The sequence below is a fragment of the Penaeus monodon genome, chromosome 12 (genome assembly GCF_015228065.2).
Source record: "Penaeus monodon isolate SGIC_2016 chromosome 12, NSTDA_Pmon_1, whole genome shotgun sequence".
Lineage (NCBI taxonomy): Eukaryota > Metazoa > Arthropoda > Malacostraca > Decapoda > Penaeidae > Penaeus > Penaeus monodon.
The window spans coordinates 17,863,028-17,884,119 of NC_051397.1; the positions used below are offsets into that span (position 1 = coordinate 17,863,028).

The 21,092-nt window shown below is 44.3% G+C and overlaps 1 protein-coding gene across 2 annotated transcripts; it reads left to right on the forward strand.

Annotated features, from left to right (window-relative positions):
* The first annotated feature begins 7,182 nt into the window (after positions 1-7,182).
* LOC119579354 (peptidyl-prolyl cis-trans isomerase Fkbp12-like) lies at positions 7,183-20,589 on the forward strand. Of its 2 annotated transcripts, XM_037927119.1 has the most exons (4): positions 7,183-7,461; positions 17,865-17,912; positions 18,556-18,668; positions 18,884-20,589. In XM_037927119.1, exons 1-4 carry the CDS (start codon positions 7,266-7,268, stop codon positions 19,013-19,015), a joined length of 489 nt encoding a protein of 162 aa, XP_037783047.1. In that variant the 5' UTR covers positions 7,183-7,265; the 3' UTR covers positions 19,016-20,589. The 2 variants fall into 2 exon arrangements, with proteins under 2 accessions (XP_037783047.1, XP_037783048.1); XM_037927120.1 differs by lacking the exon at positions 17,865-17,912 and having other exon boundaries at positions 7,251-7,461.
* Positions 20,590-21,092: the final 503 nt, after the last annotated feature.

The following is a 21,092-nucleotide window of genomic DNA, read 5'->3' on the forward strand; positions in this document are numbered from 1 at the left end:
GTTTTTGGGACCCCCCCTCGTAGTCCTGGCCCGGGTAACTCGGGGGCGTCCTCGTCCACACGTCCTCCAGATCTCGTCCGGGTACTTCTCGCGTCCCAAACGTCCTGTAATCTTCACCCGGATTAGGGGCGTGGGGGCAGGGGCGGCATCTGGGGGCGGGTTATCCCCTTGCGCACGAGCTCGGGAGTTTCCCGGATCCCCAGGCGTCCCCGGGTTGTGGGCCAAATGCCACACCCTTTTGGGGGGGAAACTGGTACTGCGGCAAAGGTGTGGTTCGCGGATTTACGGGGAGCCGGCAGGCCAACCCCCGCCCACTAAAAACGGGGACGGTTTAAATCCCTTTTTTTTTTGGGGGTTTTCGCGGGGCCTATGGCGATTTTCGAATGACGTCAATTCCCCCACGGCTTTCCTAAGGTGCCCGGGAAAAACTGTGCAGGTTCTCCTTCGGTGCCGGCCAATTTTCCGACTAAAAATTTTATAGGGGGGGAAACCAAAAATAATACACTTTAAGGGCCAGAGTAAAAAAAAAAAGGCAACGGGAGAAGAAGGGGTGTTATCTACCACAAAGCCGGTTTTATGAAATTTGTTTTTTAAAATTTTGTTGGTTTTTTTTTAAAATTGTTTTGCCCCTTTTTTTTAAATTTTGTGTTTATTTTCCCCCCAAAGATAAAAAAGGGAAAAATAAAAAAAAGAGGAGACGCAATAGCGGCCCCGCGAAGACCTAGCTTAAACCATAGTCGTCACACGATAAAAAAATAGATGTAACTTGTAATTATGAAAAGAACCACTCATCACGACGGGAAAAATTTTTGCGGGCAAAAAGGTTTCCCAAAATAAATTTTACCCCGGGCCCACTAAGACAGCAAAACCCGCCTTTTTAAGAAAAAAGGGGCAATTTTCTTTGTCCTGGTGTGTGAGTGAGGTGAAGGGGTGGGGTAGGGGTGTCGGAGTTACAGCTAGCGTTTAAAGAGAGGGGAAAGGGGAGTGACCTCACACAAGAATGAATCCCAAAAAAAACGAATTTTTAGCCCTTCCCCTTAACAAAATGAAGTAAAAAAGCAATTTTAGCTATTTTAAAATTATTTTAACTACCCCCATTGAAAATTTATCATATAATGGGAGCGACCGAATGTACGCATGAAAAGAATGGGGACATGAAAAAATATTTGCCAATTTTTTTTATCAAGCAAATCTTCTCGGGGTCAGAAAAACTGAACTGGGCCGGGGGTTTCAGTTTTAGCTTTGCACGTTAGACTTCAAAAAACTCAATAATGGGGGGATCCTATACCCCAAATGCCGTATATGGGGCTGAAGCGGGCTCGAGCCAGGAATATAAAAACCCCGCTCTCTTCTGCGGTATCGGGAATGGGCGCTCGCCCAAAATTTCCCAAGGATATATAAAATTTTCCCCCGGGAAACACACAAACGCTTGGGGGATTTCCCAAAAAAGCAAGGGGACTTTAAGTGGGTGAGAAAGGTGTGATTTAAAAAGCGAATAAGATTCTTTGCTCAAACCCTGGTTTCCCAAAATTAATTAACGGACCTAACCCCGGGGAAAACCCACTCAAAAAATGCCGAACGAATAACTTCGGTTATTGCACCCAATTTCGAAAGACGGGCGCAGACTATTTTGGGGTTTACGAAAAAACCCGGGCAAAATTGGGCAATTCTGTGCACATTTTTTATGAGGAAAAATCCTTTCACTATATTCAAACTAAAGAATTTGAATGAATTCCGTTTCATACTTGTTCTAGCGCCCAAGAACGTGTCACCCAAAAACAATGTAACGATGCTAGGAATTCCAAAGGGGTCAACAAAAAAAAACAAACCCAAAATACAGGGGGAACCAAGCGGCATTTGACCCACCCCGCCGGGCCCCCCGACCGGGGGAAAAAGAGAAAGTGAGGTCAGGTCAAGGCGGGGGAAAAAGACCTTTTTTCTTCCCAAATGACCGGGAAAACGAAGAAAAGGGGAAAGGGCAGGTCGGGGGCGAGGGTTTTTGCAACGAGATAAAATGAGGGTGATATTGTAATAAGATAAAATCACGAAAAGCGTTAAAATTTGTTGAGTGAAACAAAATAAATCTCTAAAAAAGAGAGAAAATAATTAATTTTCTTTAAATAACGAACGTATCATGTTTTTTGATTTCAACTCGATCACACGGGAAAAAGCGATCTGAGGTGAAAAAATAGGGAGAACGGCCCTTTGGTCATTAGCCCCCTTTTTAAACCCCCCCAAAAAAACAAAAGGGAAACAAATGGTTTGGGGGAAGGGGAAAAAAAAAAAGAAAGGGGCCCCCAAAGTGTACTTACGTGTTTTTTTTTTTTTCGACATGTTTCTAGCGGTCGAGCGGTTTTTTTTTCGGGGGGGTGTGTTTCCCTGTTGAAAGCCAAAAGGGTGCCAAGCCCTCCCCTGCCCCCAGTATAAAAAGGGTATAGAAACCCAATAAATTGGCTTGCAGGGGTTTTTGATACTGGGATTTTGGTTTTACTCTTTATATCTGAGAGTTGTAAACCCCGCCCGTTAAAAAAACACGAAAACATGTTAAATTATAATCTGGCCGCGCGGAGGTCCCCGGTCAGCTGCCCCGGAAAAGAAAGGGGGAGCGACCTTTGGGGCGGTTGGGTTTGCTTTGCCACGAATCTCGGTCAAAAAGAGGTCAGATTAAAAGTGACCTCCGCCCTCGCTGACGGGGGGTTTCTTAATTTTGGGAAAATTTGGATCCACGTGGAAAAAAGCCACGTGGTCAAATTTGGGAACCCCAAATTTGAATTATCCAAATCCCGTACCCGAAATAGAATTATCCAAAATCTTATAGTAAAATATATTAATATATATTTTATATATATATTTTTATATATATTATTTTTATAGAGAGAGAGAGAGAGAGAGAGAGAGAGAGAGAGAGAGATTAAAGAGAAGAGGGGAGAGAGAGAGAGATGCCTACATAACACACACTCAAAATTTTATATATTATATATATATATATATATATTTTAATATTAATATATAAATAAGGGGAAAAATTATTTTAAATATATTATATTATAATTATTACCCAATTATATATGGGGAAGGAGAAGAAAAAGGACAAAAGAAGAGGAGAAGAAGGAGGGCCAGACGAGGGAGGCCGAGAGAGAGGGGAGAGAGAGAGAGAGAGAGAAGCCAGAGAGAGGGGAAAAGAGAGAGAGGGGGAGGGAAAAAGAGAGAGAGAAGAGACAGAAAAGAAGAAGACGAGGGGAAAACAGAAGAAAAAAGAAGAGAGGAGAGAGAGAGAGGGGGGGGGGGGGGACTGAAAAAACGAGAAGAAAAAGAAGAAAACGAAAAGGGGAAAAGAGAGAGAGATGAGGGGAGAGAGAGAAAAAAAACAAAAAAAAAAAAAAAAAACCACACAAAAAAACCCCCCCCACACACAAACCAAACAAAAAACCCCACAAAACGCACACGCCCCAAAAGAACCCCACCACACACAACATATATGTAATATGTATAATTAATATATATAATATATAATAATTTTATATATAATATAAAGAAAAGAGGAGAGAGAGAAGAGAGGGGAGGGGAGAGAGAGAAAAGAGAGAGAGGAACACACACACACACCCCACACCCGATGAATACATACACCAAAAACCCCAAATAAAAATAAAATATATATTTTATTATATATATTATATTATTAAATATTATAGAGAGAGAGGGGAGAGAGAGAGAGGAGAGAGGAGAGAAAAGACAGGGCAGACAGAAGACAAACAAACATACACACACACAACAAACACACCCCACAAACACACAAACACACCCCCCACACACACACACACACACACCCCACAAAGCAAACCACAAAAAACACAACACACAAACACACACACACAAACACACACACACACACACACACACACACACACCACACACACACACACACAACACACACACATATATATATATAATATATAATATATATATATATATAATACATTATATATATTATATATATATATATATATATATACATATATATATATATATATATATATTATATATATATATATACATATTTATATATATATATATATATATATATATATATATATATATATATATATATATATATATGTATGTATGTATGTATGTATGTGTGTGTGCGTACGTGTATGTATGCATGAATGAATATGTAAATAAAAATAATAAACAAATAAATGGATAGGTGTATATTATATATATATATATATATATATATATATTATATATATATATATATATATATATATATTTACACACACACACACATACATACATATATATGTGCGTGTGGCAATTTATTTATGTATGAATGTATATGAACCGTTCTTCTCCTTTCTTCCTGCATGGCCTCCATGAAGAAACCAGCCGAAATTACCGATAGTTGTTGCCGTGCTTCGTGCGACCGCTGCCTTGGTTCGCGTCATTTGCGGGGCACGTGTGTGCTTCGTTCGGTCGTTGTCTTGGCTGCCGATGTCTGAGGGAGCGTGGCCTCTGTCTGTGTGCCTCACGTCCGTGGGCGCACATCTCGAATGAGTTCCAGTTGATGTCGTACGCCTCTTCTTTGTGTGTATCGTCAGTTCGATAGGTGTGTCTGCTACTTCATTTCGTGCAAGCTGGGTTTTCAACGCCCATGCTAGTTACGCGCAAGGTCTGTTAGACCTTAATTGCGCGTACTCAAAGGAAGAACCTCTGGAGACCCTCTGGGTACTGCGTCCAGAAGTATCTTACTGTAAGAGTGTCATCACTCTCGCTGAAGCTTTTCGAGTAATTTCCATCAAGTGTTGGCCAAGTATGAGCCTCTTGTCAGGCTTAAAATGGACATGTTATTCCTAATGGGGCTATTTGTCACTGGACAAGAGTCAGCTTGCAGATGATCGTGAGAAGGCACTTTCTTGGATGTAAATGTTTGCATGCTGAGGTAATGACAGTTGAGATTCAGTAGCGGGTCAAGCTGAACAGCAATTGGACTGCATAAAGACTATGGTGTTAACAAGAGTCATGGTAACTGAAATTCAATAGCTCGTTAATATGAACAGTAAGTATAAAATTATCAATATTTAAAGCATGTGCCTTTTCATATCCTCTGGGTAACATAAAGCCAGAACACCTTAAGGCTCTTTTCTCTGCCATACACAGGTCACCCACATACTGAGTGACTTTTGAGGTTGTGCTTATGAAAAAAACTTTTGGATTCAGGCTTTTCTGTGTTGGACCTTAGTTATAAGAAGTCGATGGAGAGAGAGAGAGGGGGGGGGGACGAGAATATGGGGGAGAGGAGAAGATAATGAAAAAGTAGGACCACATCCGACTGTGCAGGTTAAGTAAATAGGCAAGAGAATATAAATCAAATGCAGGAAAGGGAAATCGACAGAAAGGAACTATGACAAAAGGCAAACGTGCAGGTCAATTCAAGCAAGCAGTAGAGGGAACGTGGAAGTGGAGTTAGAATATGAAAGCGGAAAGGTAGGAAGGTGGAAGGGGGAATTTATGAAAAGGTCAGAGGTTAAAACACTGCATATCAGATTCAAGATGACAAAGGTGAATTGCTGGCGGTGAAGCAATGGAAAAGGAGTCAAGGCAATTTTAGCAAATATCGTAAATTGGCATCGATAAGTGTCATACCAGGAGAAGTGAAAACATAAGAAGGGGGAAATGGCGCCCTTTCGCTGCTTTAAAGAAAATGAAGGCACAAACAGGTTTGTTCAAACATGCACATGTTATTACTGATAAGCGCATTAACTTTAGTAATATTGAATCCCTGCCTACGCATATGCTTAGTGTATACAACAAAACTAGAAGTTGCATTCGTACTCCCAAGACGTATCTATCTATCAGTTTGTCTCCATAAATCTATTTTTTGTGTGTATATATGTGTTGTGTGTGTGTATGTTGTGTGTGTGTGTGGTGTGTGTGTGTGTGTGTGTGTGTGTGTGTGTGTGTGTGTGTGTGTGTGTGTGTGTGTGTGTGTGTGTGTGGAGAGAGAGAGAGAGAGAGAGAGAGAGAGAGAGAGAGAGAGAGAGAGAGAGAGAGAGAGAGAGAGAGAGAATTCTGACTTTGACAAATCTATTTATACGTGCTTACATCTCAAAAAGATGAGGTGGAGAGAGAGAGAGAGAGAGAGAAGAGAGAGAGAGAGAGAGAGAGAGAGAGAGAGAGAGAGAGAGAGACAAAGACAGAGAGAGACAAAGACAGAGAGAGACAAAGACAGAGAGAGACAAAGACAGAGAGAGAGAGTAGAAGTAGAGTAAAAGAGAGGAAAGGAAAGGAAACGAAAGGAAATGAGAGGAGAGAATAAGGAGAGGGAGAAAGAAGGCGAAAGGGAATGGAGAGAGTCAGTGAAAGAGGAGAGGACAGAAGCGAGGGAAAGAATGAGAGAGAGAGAGAGAGAGGAGAGAGAGAGAGAGAGAGAGAGAGAGAGACGAGAGAGCGAGAGAGAGAGAGAGAGGGGAGAGAGAGAGAGAGAGAGAGGGGAGAAGAGAGAGAGAGAAAAGAGAGAGAGAGAAGAGAGAGAGAGAGAGAGTAGATGAGAGAAGGGGAGGAGGAGGAGAGGGGGGGGGGGGAGAAGGGGATGGCATCAGAATCATTAATACATCTCGATTCACTGAGATATATATCTTATCTTGACGGTTACCGTTATTAGGAAAGATTTCGTATGTCACGTCCACAGTCAATGGCACGGACAGGTTTTATTTTAATTCAGACACCAATATCATTGCTACATGGAAATTGTGACAATTTAGACTACTTTTTCAAAGGATAAAGGTCATTTCTACCTCCCGTGGATCCATCGCCCTAACAGGGCATGTGAAAAGCTATATTTCGTGGTTTTTGATGACGCATTATTTCTATATGCCATTAAATGAAGGATTCATTACCCGGTGACACACGCGACTGTTGCCTAGAAATGGGACCCAGTTTACGTGGAATGCTGCAAATGTAGATAGGTAAATATGGATCCCCATCCACTCATCTGTGAGGAAGGACGCTCCCGCCTACTTTGAATGCCCCAAGAAATGTGACTTGTATCTTAACGTGATATATTACATGCATTCAACATATATTGACCAATCTTCGTACTGAGGAAAAAATACAGGAATATTATTTTACAATTTAGCGTTTTCGCTTTTTCGCTTTTCTGCCGGGGCCTGACACCACACACAGCGTTGCCAGGCGGACGATACTTTTAATTAATATCTTGTTTCCACTAAAGTGTAGATTCTTTGCCCCCTCGGTATCTTTGAATGTGCATAACAGCATTTACTTCTTCGTGTCGCACTCTGACAATATGGGAACCGCCTGAAAGGGCAGGACTGGCGTTGAAGAAGAAGAAGCAGGAGGCAAGTAGAAGCGCCACGAAGCTCAGTCGCAGCGGCCGGCCGGGAAGGATAGCACACAGCACCATGGGCGTCCAAGTGGAGACCATTTCACCGGGAAATGGTAAGCTACAGCCATGAGCTGCTCGATGTAGGGGTTACAGCTTGCTTTTAGTAAAGTACAAGGGTTCGAGAATAGTCAAAGGAAGGTGTTTTCCCGGCTTCTGGCATGGGCCTCGAGGAGCGCCGCGTGAAGGCTTACCCGTGGCCGAATAGATCTCGGTCAAAGTTTAGTTTTCGTGCCGGTCGCTTCCTCTTTTAAACAGGGGTAGGGCTCTAACCCTCTTCGAGATAGGGAGGTGAGCTGGGTCAAAATTCTTCCTTGATACGAACCATTGTCGGAATATTTAGCTAAGTATCGGAATGGCGATGGAATGAGTTTTGAATTTTAATAGAACCGCATTCCAGTGCGCATGTCCCCTCAAGGACGGTCACTCCTCCCTCGACCACAAGGAAAAAAAAAAAAAAAAAAAATCTCGGGACCACTGGCAATTGCCTTACTTGTCAGAGGAGAAACGCATTTTTTAATTTCTGCGTGAGAGGTAGGGAGGAAGAGCTATTCCTTTAGGGATGCAAAAAAGGGGGGATAGCAAAGGGAGATGGGGGGGGGGGGGTGAAGGAGGTCGCTGGGGGAAAAGGGACATGGCGAGGGTTTCCAAGGGTGACGTAGAGTCCAGGAAAAGGGACATTACGGCGAGGTTTTCCGGGGATAAGGAAAGGGGTGCAGCGAGTTTTCTGGAGTGATGTAAGGGTGGGTAAAGGGAAGGGTGGGGGGCACATAGAGCACACCTATTTTGGAAGCATTTTGTTGGGCGTTTGAGAGGGTATCCACCAGGTGCATGCTGCTGCCACCACATAGCATATTCTAAAAATATGAAAAGTCAGTTACCACAAACACCTTGCTCAGGAGGTTCTCTTTCTCTGCTTCAGCAGTTTAAGAAATCCCTTTGGCCAGTGATCTTGAAGTATGAGCTGGGTTCAAACCTCACTCAAGTACCAGTTTGTTCTCTTCGTTAAAATAAGCTTGACCTTGCCATAGGGATTTGTTTAGCACACCACAACTCCTTGTTAGCTTACATTTGGCAGCATACATGGGTTCAAAATGTAACATGTGGTGCAGAATATGAACTTTTTGTTGCTAAATACAGCTGTGAATAAGTAGCATGTGGTGGCTTGAAATACACTTCAGAACATTTAACAGTTGTATTTTACAATTATTTCATTAAGTTTCATTTAAATATTTCCACAGAATTGAGAGCAGTCCTCCAGGAATTAGTTTTGAAATACTCTGAATGTTGTCCATTGTGGTATCCCAGACTAAGGTTAGAAAGATCCCTTTTTTGGCACCCGAGAACTACACAAAATGGGAACAATTTAAAGTTGTAAGATATTGCACTTTAGGGTAATGATTTTTTATTAATGGGACTGCAAAAATGTCTTATAATATGAGCTAAAATGACTTGAAGGATGACTTCACAGCTAGATTAATAGAAGTTGCAATTTTAATGTTCTGCCACAGGCTGTATAACCAAGTTCCCATTAAGTAAGAAGTGAAGGTAGCTCCCTATTGGCTAGGATTAAGGTTGGTTTGTTTTATGTATTCCTTTCAAACTGGGTGATCTAATCTTTGGGAATGTGGTTCCATTGATAACCTTCACAAAGTAGAAGTATTTAGGAATTGTTATAAAGGCTAATGCATTTAACATTGAAAATAACACATTCTTAGCTTTGCATTCATGGAAATTAAAATTTAGTATAAAAAGTTTTCTTGCAGCTTACCAATATAATGTGAAAATCTTTATTTTGTACTCCTTACAAGCACACTTTAAATGCACTTAACTACTTTATTGGTGTTAAAATGGTGGGAGATGGTTCTTTACATGAGCTGCATGTTTTTGTGAAGATGCAAACTTCCTCAATCCATTTACTTGTAAAGTTAGAAAAAGTGCTGTGATAAGCAGTAACTGGTTTTATTAGATATTTATTCAAGGTGAATGTAGCCTCTGGATTTCACCATTAAGGATTGTGTTGCCAACAATTTTGATGATGCAAGAGACTGTGATAATTGCATATATACTTTTTTTTCTGAATGTTTCTAATTAGTGAAGAAGGAAAGAACATGGAAGAGTAGTTTGAGAAGAAAGATAGAATAAGAAGAAAGAGCAAGGATAAATCTTGCTCAGAAGTACAGGTTATTGAGGGTCCATGTCCATGGCCTTGATGCAACTTATTTATGCATGACCTTGATGCCAGCTTTTATGCGACCTTGTTGTGGGAGTGTGCTGAAGGCATGTTGAAGTGACATGGTTTGATGCTTGAGAAGTTTAATATTTTTTCCTTTTATTTTGAACATTTGTAACCAGGTATGAAATGTTTCTTTCTAATGGAGGATATTCAGAGAATATGAAGGCTTGTTGAACTCTTTCCCATTCCCTCCCCTCTCCTCTCTTTTGTACCTCCTCTCTCCTCTTCTTCTGTACCTCCTGTCTCCTCTCTCCTCTCTCTCTGTACCTCCTTCCCTTCCTCTCTCTTTGTACTCCTGTCTCCCTTCCTCCTCTTCTGTACCCTGTCTCCTCTCTCCTCTCTCTTTTGTACCTCTTCTCCTCTCTCCCCCCTCTCGTCCTCCTGTCCCCCTCTCTCCTCTCTCTTCTTCCCTCCTCTCTCCCCTCTCCTCCCTCCTCTCTCCCCTCTCCTCCCTCCTCCCTCCTCCCTCCTCTCTCTTTTGTACCTCTTCCTCCCTCCTCCCTCCTCTCTCTTTGTACCTCTTCCTCCCTCCTCCCTCCTCTCTCTTTGTACCTCTTCCTCCCTCCTCCCTCCTCTCTCTTTTGTACCTTTTCCCTCCTCCTCCCCCTCTCTCCCCTCTCCTCCCTCCTCTCTCCCCTCTCCTCTCTCCTCCCCCTGTTGTCCCTCCCTCCTCCTCTCTCCTCCCTCTGTTGTCCCTCCCTCCCTCCTCCTCTCTCCTCCTCCTCCCTCCTCCTCCTCTCTCCTCCCTCTGTTGTCCCTCCCTCCTCCTCCTCTCTCCTCCCTCTGTTGTCCCTCCCTCCTCCTCCTCTCTCCTCCCTCTGTTGTCCCTCCTCCAATATGGAACTATCGACTTGGTGAGGGCGTAGGTGACGGTTATATCTGACCTCGCCTGACCTGACAGTCTGTGCTCAACGGTCACCATGCGCGGGTCATCGCGACCCCTCACACCGCTTTTACCCTAAGCCAAGTCTTAGTGTGTGTTAACCCCGTTTCATGTGTTGTGAGTCGTAGGTACGTTGACTACCCCTGCGAAGCAAATGTACTAGAGTTCTTAAAGACTTAGTCTGGTGTCAGGGTGGTCGCTGTGTCCTTTTGGTCTCGCAGCACGAACGCACAATTTCTGAAGGAAAACCACTTGACCGTTCCTGAAGTCATACCATGTCTACAAAACCAGGTGAGTACATGTTTTAGGCCCTTCTCTTATTTCTTTCCCCTTCCTTCTCCCATAAAAGTGTTAAGCCATTGGTTTTGCTGGGTAAAAAGTGCTGAGTGACAGCAACTGGTACGTTCTCACACTATTCTTTTGACTACAGATTGTATTTCGGTGTGATCATGGTATGTGGTCAACAAACATGAATATTGTTTGTTAGTTAAGTAGTTAATTAACATCTTTCATTAATAGAGATTTATAATGTTTCATTTGCAACGTTTTTTTTTCTTTATCATGAATACCAATCATAAATATTTCTTTCTCCCTTCTGCTCGGTTGGGATGTGGAAAGGGTCAAGAGAGGACTGCTCATTTTTTGCATAATTTGGTTGTTTTGTTGACTACTTAGAGATTAACCGTAGCACTGTTACATTGCTCATTGGTGACACATTCTATTGGCGCTAGAACGGAGCTTGTAACGCAATTTTATATAAATTTTTTATTTTGATTATAGTGTTGGATCTCCCCCCATATCCCCATAGCACGGGGATGCCCGATATAACCCGGGTTTGCGTTTAATTACCTAATAGATCTCCACTCTGAAGTTAGATTCGTTCGATTGGCAACTTTGACTCGGTCTGACCTGCAGTTTCGTGTGTTAATTAATGTAAGACTAGGGTTTAAGCTAGAATCATTATTTGCATATTAATCACACCCTTCTCGCCCTCTTGAAGTAGCTTGCATGTTTTGGGTAATTCCCAAGCGATTGTGTGATTCGTGTAATAGATACCCGTAGGAAATGTCACAAGCAACCATCACAGATATGCAGAAAAAAGCAGGTTATTTATAGATTTCCCTGGCTCGAGTCGCTTCAGTCATGTACGGCATTTTGGGTATAGGATCCCCCCTCACTGAAGTCTGACATGCATAGCTAGACATGACTACCTCAGCAGTTCAGATTTTCTGACCCTGAGAAGATTTGCATGCTAAAAAGCTTGCAAATATTTTTTCACGTTACCATTCATTAATGCGGATATTCTGTAGGATATCATTAAATGTTGAATTGAATGTGATAGTTGAAATAATTTAATATATCTAGTTTTGTTATATTGAACATAATCTTCGTGTTTGTGATTCATTCTCTGTGTGAGGTCACTCCCACTTTCACTCTCATTCACACTCGCTGTCACTCACTCACACACATACACACACACACACACACACACACACACACACACACACACACACACACACACACACACACACACACACACCCTCGCTCATCCATGCAGAGCAAAAGACACTGAAACATTTTCATTAATAGCTTTTGTTGCTGTCGTAGTTGCTGGCGTAATCTATAATGTATCTTTTTAGCCTGCGATTTTGTCAGTCGTGATGAGTGACTCGTACATGAAAGTACATTTATTTCTATGTGACGATAATTGGTTCAAGTAAATCCTTGTGGATTGTCTTTGTTGTTTCCCTTATCTAGTCTCATATCTATCAGAGACGGTTAGTAGTTCAAGCCAGGTCCATGCGGATTGCTATTGACATCTCCCTCTCCTATTTTCTTCATTATCTTCGTGGGGAAAAAAAAAAAAAAGGAAAAGTTAAAAACAAACATTAAAAAACGCAAATTTACATAAATAACCGGTTAGTGGTAATTAACACCCCCTCTTCTCTGTTGCCTTTCTTTTTCTCTTACTATCTGGCCCTTTCATGTATGATCTGGTTCCCTGACTATATATAGCAGTCGGACTGACAATAACTGACACGGCACCGAAGGAGGACCCTACTGCAGAACCGGTCACCTTAGGATGCTGTGGGAAGGATGTCACCGGAAGATCGCCAGAAGCCTGCAGACCAGGACGTTCGTCAGATCAGGCAATAAGATGCCCCAGATAGAGTGAAGGGGCATCGCCTGCCTGGACGCCGCAGATCCAATCAAAATCCAGGAGCTCGTCAGCGCAGGTATCAGCTGCCCTGAGATGCTGCCCCCTACCTGGATGCCCGTAGATCCAGATGAAGATTACGAGGACGTGAGTACGAGCATGAAGCCGAGAAGGACCTGGACGAGATCTGTGAGGATGTGTGGTTGAGACGCCGCTGAGTTAGCCCGGACGAGGACTACAAGGAAGTCTAGATGAATCTGAAGTCAAGGAGGACCTGTGCGAGACTTGAGGATATGTGGATGTCGAGGATGGACAGATTACACCAAGGACCAGGAAGAGGACAATGACAACGACAAGCAGCCATGAAGATGCACCAGAACAATGCAGGCAAGAACGAGATGACCACCAAATCAGGACTGGGGTCACTCCTTGAGGCCAATCTAAGGCGCCTTGAGGGCGAGGCTCCAGTAGGTGGCCGAGCAATATAGCATATACATAACTATATCAATAGGCGATGTGGCTGTTTGCCACATTGCTCCAAGTCCAATTTGGAACCATCGACTCAGCGAGGGCGTAGATGATGATTTATATCTGACTGTGCCTGACAGTTTGTGCTCAGTGCCCGATGTGGTAAGGTCGGCCTAGCCTTCGCCTCAGGAGGGTCGGCCGGACATGTGACCCTGCACTCACCGCTTTACCCATAGACATTGTCTCGTGTGTTCCCTTACTGTGCTGTACTCTTCATCAATAAAGAGTCAAGCTGTAATACAATATCACTTCCCCTGCTAGCCACTGTACTCATAGACTTCACTGTTGTCCCTCTTCCCTCCTCCCTCTGTTGTTGTACCTCGTCCCTCCTCCCTCCTCCCTCTTTTGTTGTACCTCGTCCCTCCTCCCTCCTCCCTCTGTTGTTGTACCTCGTCCCTCCTCCCTCCTCCCTCTGTTGTTGTACCTCGTCCCTCCTCCCTCCTCCCTCCTCCCTCTGTTGTTGTACCTCGTCCCTCGTCCCTCCTCCCTCCTCCCTCTGTTGTTGTACCTCGTCCCTCTCCCTCCTCCCTCTGTTGTTGTACCTCGTCCCTCCTCCCTCCTCCCTCTGTTGTTGTACCTCGTCCCTCCTCCCTCCTCCCTCTGTTGTTGTCCCTCGTCCCTCGTCCCTCCTCCCTCCTCCCTCTGTTGTTGTACCTCGCCCCTCCTCCCTCCTCCCTCCTCCCTCTGTTGTTGTACCTCGTCCCTCCTCCCTCCTCCCTCCTCCCTCTGTTGTTGTACCTCGTCCCTCGTCCCTCCTCCCTCCTCCCTCTGTTGTTGTACCTCGTCCCTCGTCCCTCGTCCCTCCTCCCTCTGTTGTTGTACCTCGTCCCTCCTCCCTCCTCCCTCTGTTGTTGTACCTCGTCCCTCCTCCCTCCCCCCTCTGTTGTTGTACCTCGTCCCTCCTCCCTCCTCCCTCTGTTGTTGTACCTCATCCCTCCTCCCTCCTCCCTCCTCCCTCCTCCCTCTGTTGTTGTATCTCGTCCCTCCTCCCTCCTCCCTCTGTTGTACCTCGTCCCTCCCTCCTCCCTCTGTTGTTGTACCTTGTCCCTCCTCCCTCCTCCCTCCTCCCTCTCTTGTTGTACCTCGTCCTCCTAACTCCTCCCTCTGTTGTTGTACCTCGTCCTCCTCCCTCTCCCTGTTGTTGTACCTCTCCCTCCTCCCTCCTCCCTCTGTTTGTACCTCTCCCTCCTCCCTCCTCCCTCTGTTGTTGTACCTCATCCCTCCTCCCTCCTCCCTCTGTTGTTGTACCTCGTCCCTCCTCCCTCTGTTGTTGTACCTCGTCCCTCCTCCCTCTGTTGTTGTACCTCGTCCCCTCCTCCTCCTCTGTTGTTGTACCTCGTCCCTCCTCTCCTCCCTCTGTTGTTGTACCTCGTCCCTCGTCCCTCCTCCCTCCTCCCTCCTCCCTCTGTTGTTGTACCTCGTCCCTCCTCCCTCGTCCCTCGTCCCTCCTCCCTCTGTTGTTTGTACCTCGTCCCTCCTCCCTCCTCCCTCTCCTCTGTTGTTGTACCTCGTCCCTCCTCCCTCCTCCCTCTGTTGTTGTACCTTCGTCCCTCCTCCCTCCTCCCTCTGTTGTTGTACTCTCCGTCCCTCTCCCTCCTCCCTCTGTTGTTGTACCTTGTCCCTCGTCCCTCCTCCCTCCTCCCTCTGTTGTTGTACCTCGTCCCTCCTCCCTCCTCCCTCTGTTGTTGTACCTCGTCCCTCCTCCCTCCTCCCTCTGTTGTTGTACCTCGTCCCTCCTCCCTCTGTTGTTGTACCTCGTCCCTCCTCCCTCCTCCCCCCCGTCCCTCCTCCTCCTCCCTCTGTTGTTGTACCTCGTCCCTCGTCCCTCCTCCCTCCTCCCTCTGTTGTTGTACCTCGTCCCTCCTCCCTCTGTTGTTGTACCTCGTCCCTCTCCCTCCTCCCTCTTCCCTTGTCCCTCCTCCCTCCTCCCTCTGTTGTACCTCGTCCCTCCTCCCTCCTCCCTCTGTTGTACCTCGTCCCTCCTCCCTCGTCCCTCCTCCCTCCTCCCTCTGTTGTTGTACCTCGTCCCTCCACTCTCTTCTTCCCCTTTTCACTTTCTGCTTATTTACGACACTTTCCCCTTTTCCATTCCCCCCCCCCCCCACCTTCCCCCTTTCCTTTTTCTCTCCCCTCTCCCCACCACCTTTTTTTCTGTCCTCTTCCCTTGCATGCTTTCTCTGCTGCACCCAGCTTTTCTTTCTCTCATTTCATGATTCTGTTGAGTGCCTAGCTAAAGGAATTGCATTTAACCTCCTAAAATCTCATCAGCTATGGTTGTGGTTATTTTCTGAATGTCCACATTTCCTGAATTGCTAGTAATGATGGTAAATTTATCAGAAACTAGTTGTTTTTCCTGCAACTGTTTTATTATTGAGACTTCATTGTATCTGCAAAGGTATTTCGTACTATTCAGCTAATTCCTTTCAGCCACACCAGTATCATCCTTGCCCCTTCACTTCCCAAGTAGACACTCCTCTGCTTGAGCCAATGATGGGTTTGTTTTCCCACATCTTTCTTGTGAATGAAACCATGTAAAGTAGTAATTATTGTCAGTATATCACTCCTTGTTCTAGTTATACATCTAGATACTTCTAAATACTTCATACTTATTATGGTTTATTGTATATGACATGGATTCTGTGGGTTTTATTTACGCATAATCTTTTCTCCCATTTCCTTGTGTACATCATAGAAATGATAACTTTTTCTACTTTGCACTGTACTGACACTTGTATTTGAGATATGGTAGTAAAATATACATTTTCTGGTATCTAAAATTGAACTCTTCAAATGGCAAATAGCAAAATCGACCTTGGTGAATCACTAAAAATGGCCTGCTTTAGGGCTGGGAGGACAGGTAAGCTGAAAGGTTTGTGGTTCTCAGGAATTAATGTTTGAGAATTTTATCTTTGAATGATTTGGAGGAAACATTGTGATTTGACTGAGTGGGGGGCAGATTTGATGATTGTGTTGGGGGTCAGAAGCATTGGTGGTTGCATTGGGGGGAGGGGGATAGAGCCCCTGCTGGTTGTGTTGGTGGGGAGGGGGGATAGAGGCTGTGCTGGTTGTGTTGGTGGGGAGGGGGGTAGAGGCTGTGCTGGTTGTGTTGGTGGGGAGGGGGGGTAGAGGCTGTGCTGGTTGTGTTGGTGGGGAGGGGGGGTAGAGGCTGTGCTGGTTGTGTTGGTGGGGAGGGGGGGTAGAGGCTGTGCTGGTTGTGTTGGTGGGTAGAGGCTGTGCTGGTTGTGTTGGTGGGAGGGGGGGTAGAGGCTGTGCTGGTTGTGTTGGTGGGGAGGGGGTAGAGGCTGTGCTGGTTGTGTTGGTGGGGGGGGGGTAGAGGCTGTGCTGGTTGTGTTGGGGAGGGGGGTAGAGGCTGTGCTGGTTGTGTTGGTGGGGAGGGGGGGGTAGAGGCTGTGCTGGTTGTGTTGGTGGGGAGGGGGGGTAGAGGCTGTGCTGGTTGTGTTGGTGGGGAGGGGGATAGAGGCTGTGCTGGTTGTGTTGGTGGGGAGGGGGGGGTAGAGGCTGTGCTGGTTGTGTTGGTGGGGAGGGGGGGTAGAGGCTGTGCTGGTTGTGTTGGTGGGGAGGGGGATAGAGGCTGTGCTGGTTGTGTTGGTGGGGAGGGGGGGTAGAGGCTGTGCTGGTTGTGTTGGTGGGTAGAGGCTGTGCTGGTTTGTTGGTGGGGAGGGGGGTAGAGGCTGTGCGGGTTTGTGTTGGTGGGTAGAGGCTGTGCTGGTTGTGTTGGTGGGGGGGGGGAGGGGGGGTAGAGGCTGTGCTGGTTGTGTTGGTGGGGAGGGGGGTAGAGGCTGTGCTGGTTGTGTTGGTGGGGAGGGGGGGTAGAGGCTGTGCTGGTTGTGTTGGTGGGAGGGGGGGGTAGAGGCTGTGCTGGTTGTGTTGGTGGGTAGAGGCTGTGCTGGTTGTGTTGGTGGGTAGAGGCTGTGCTGGTTGTGTTGGTGGGTAGAGCCCCTGCTGGTTGTGTTGGTGGGAGGGGGGTAGAGGCTGTGCTGGTTGTGTTGGTGGGGAGGGGGATAGAGGCTGTGCTGGTTGTGTTGGTGGGGAGGGGGGGTAGAGGCTGTGCTGGTTGTGTTGGTGGGGAGGGGGGGTAGAGGCTGTGCTGGTTGTGTTGGTGGGGAGGGGGGGTAGAGGCTGTGCTGGTTGTGTTGGTGGGTAGGGGCTGTGCTGGTTGTGTTGGTGGGTAGAGGCTGTGCTGGTTGTGTTGGTGGGTAGAGGCTGTGCTGGTTGTGTTGGTGGGGAGGGGGGGTAGAGCCCCTGCTGGTTGTGTTGGTGGGGAGGGGGGGTAGAGGCTGTGCTGGTTGTGTTGGTGGGGAGGGGGGGTAGAGCCCCTGCTGGTTGTGTTGGTGGGGAGGGGGGGTAGAGGCTGTGCTGGTTGTGTTGGTGGGGAGGGGGGGTAGAGGCTGTGCTGGTTGTGTTGGTGGGGAGGGGGATAAAGGCTCTGCTGGTTGTGTTGGTGGGGAGGGGGGTAGAGGCTGTGCTGGTTGCATTGTAGGCGGAGGGGGAAGTAAAACCAGTGGATGTGTTGGGGGGGTGGGGTAAAAACATTTTTTATTTAATGTTTTGTCAGTATGATGTATGAAGGAACTTCACTATGTTAATTTTATTAAAAGAGTAAGAAAAAAATTCACACTTCTCTTCATTTCAGGAACAACTTTTCCCAAGACTGGCCAGACTGTTGTAGTTCATTATACGGGTTAGTAGATCTTGTTTTTGTATAATGTAATTGGCTGGAGTTGTTTCTTACCAAATTATTATTAGCATGTTTACTTTATAAGCTTGCAATTAATAATTTGTAATAAATAAAAGCAACCAGTCAGAATGTTCTTTTAATAATAATACTTTTAATTTCACCTGAACATTTAGTAATTTAGCACAAGTCAACAAATAACAAAATTAAGCAAAAGGAATTGTTTATAATTACTGTAAAGAGATTGTTTAAAATTTTTGCAGAAAGCATTGTTTAATTTTTTTAATTGTGCAGAAAGCATTGTATAATTTTTTTAATTGTGCAGAAAGCATTGTTTATATTTTCTTGTGCAGAAAGAGATTGTTTATATTTTCTTGTGCAGAAAGAGATTGTTTATATTTTCTTGTGCAGAAAGCGATTGTTTATATTTTCTTGTGCAGTAGGCGATTGATTAATTTTTTTTTTTTTTTTGCTAAAGCCGATTGTTTACTTTTTTTGTGCTTTTTGTGTTTATTTTTATTGTGTGCTAAAGGCGATTGTTTATTTTTTTTGTGTGTGTGCTAAAGGCGATTGATTAATATTTTTTTGTGCTAAAGGCGATTGTTTATATATTTTTTTATAGTCAATCATTTCATGTTCTACTTTCCAGGAACTCTTACCGATGGCTCCAAATTTGATTCCTCCCGTGACCGTGGAAAACCCTTCAGGTTCCGCATAGGGCATGGGGAAGTGATCCGCGGTTGGGATGAAGGAGTGGCCCAGGTATTAAAATTGATCCCAAACCTTGGAATGTTTGATTATAGTTCCAGAAAAATCTCGGGTGAAATGTAATTTATCTCTGAGTTAATTTAGAAAATTATACAATTACCTGGTCTGTAATTAACCTCATTATAGATAATTATAAAGAAAATTCTGCCTCCGACTTAAAAGTTGAGGACCACAGTATATCATCTTTGATGTAAATTTATATTTTTCAGATGTCTGTTGGACAAAAAGCCAAGTTGACTTGCACCCCTGACTATGCCTATGGTGAACGTGGATTCCCAGGTGTGATCCCACCCAACTCTGTTCTGATCTTTGATGTGGAGCTCATCAATGTGGAAGCATAAGCCAAGTCCTCATATTTGTTGCTGCCATAAGGGATATGGGAGGCTAGTTTAGGAATTCTAAATGTACCCAAGGGTAACCCTCTCCCCTCTTTATATGATATTTGTTGCTTTGTTGAACTTGAAATTTCCGGATGTTTACTGTGATTTAGGCTTTTATGTAATACCCTGAAATTTAGAGAATAAATGAATATCATAGGCAAAATCTGTTGAAAAGAAGTTTTACTTAGCACATTGGAAATTGGTAGCAACAGACACACACACTTACAAAGGAAAGCCTTCGGTTGCTCAGGAACTAATGTCATGAAGGAGCCCTCCCCTCCCTCGGGTCATGCAAGAATCCTGCTACCACTCCTAGCAAACACTTGAGCACCATGAACTTCCATCTGTTGGCAAACAGGATGTTACAAAGAGCATTGGCACACGGATGCATCCTTCTTCAGAGTTTGATTTCTCATTTTTGTGTTTTGCATGATTTCACTGTCTTATGTCCCAAAATGACAAACTGCCTCTGCCCTCAGTGATACTTTAGACAGTACTTGGAATATCTTTGGAATATTATACTTGAAATATATAATATGACAACACAAGCCTCAGAGAAATGCATACCAAATAACATGTATACTGAAGTGAGTTTACTTAGCTGAATTTGACTTGTTTTAAAGTCAGGCAATTAAGTTTGCAAAGGTATGGCTTACAGCATTTAATAAAATGTATTGAATACCAGCAAAATAGTATTCCTGAGAACTTTTGAAGAGGATTACATAGCATCTAGATTATGCTGGAGCTTGTGGATGCTGGAGCATGTAGTTTACAGGTAGCAGCTACCAACTGTCCTCTCCTTGAGACTAGGATAGTCCCTTCACTTTTATCACATTCTCTAAAGCTGTAGATCTGATGAAGTCAGAAGTCCAGTATTATCAGTGTCACAGTCCTGCAGTTTGGACTTTGGTGCAAAGGTTAAAGCCAACATTCCCATTTGTTTTCTTAACTAGGATAAAGCTAACATTCTGGCTAAGCCTATGCTTTTTAGTGTATGTACAAGTTATTCTGGCCATCATGTGAGTACTATCCATTAGTATGTTTCTGTGAGAATATATTGCTTTGGTATGCATGATTATGCTGTCCTTACAATGTATCCATGGTTCTTTATACTTCTGGTGGCATGTCTTCACAGTTAAATACATTGTTGAATGTAACATTAGTCTTCATTCAAAGATACTGTCAACTTTGGTTGCAGTAACTTTGACATTTGGACTCAAATGTACTAACTAGAATCACCAGGAATGATATTGGCTTTAGGTCTGGCATTTTCAGTGGAAATCATTTTTGGTTGAGCTTAGAATCTTTTTTGTCAGAATTGTGTACTGTATTCTTACTGTGATGTCTTCACATTGACTTGGTGTTCAGAATGAGCAGACGGTGGAATATCCTCATGGTGTGCAGCCTGTACCTACAGATGGCTATATTCATGATCCACAGTCCATCTTTTATATTTAGTACTTTGTACCTTTTTTATTTTCTTTTGTAACTTCTCAGTACAAGGTTCTTCTGGTCAAATAAAAATCTGTGAGAAAGTTGTATGTAATTTCTCCCAAGTAATATTATAACTTTAATATGAACTCTTGCATTCAGTCTTGGTTCATTACATTGCATGTGCTTCAGTCAATTAAAAAATATTGTCTATAATGCAGATTTTGTTTTAGCAATAGTGTTAATTGGTAAAGTATTCCCTTTTGCGTAGTTTGAAGTAAGGTTAGAGTATTAGGGTAAATATCAGTTTGCACAGTATTTCCTCTTTATGGTGATGTGTGTGAGAATAGATATTGGTGCATAAACCTATCTATCTGCAGAGGTGCCAAGGGTTGCCAACCCTTTTGTTTACACTCTTAAAGAGTGAGACCCCAGGAAAAGATGATTTGCCATTAGAATAAATTGACTTGTAAAAATACTTATGATTTTGTAAATATACAATTGCAATTTTGAATTGGAAAGCTAAAAGTAAATTTGAGCAGCTTATGGGTAGGGACCATTGGTGTAACCCCCTCCATTGTGTTTACTTGGTACCAACATAGAACCT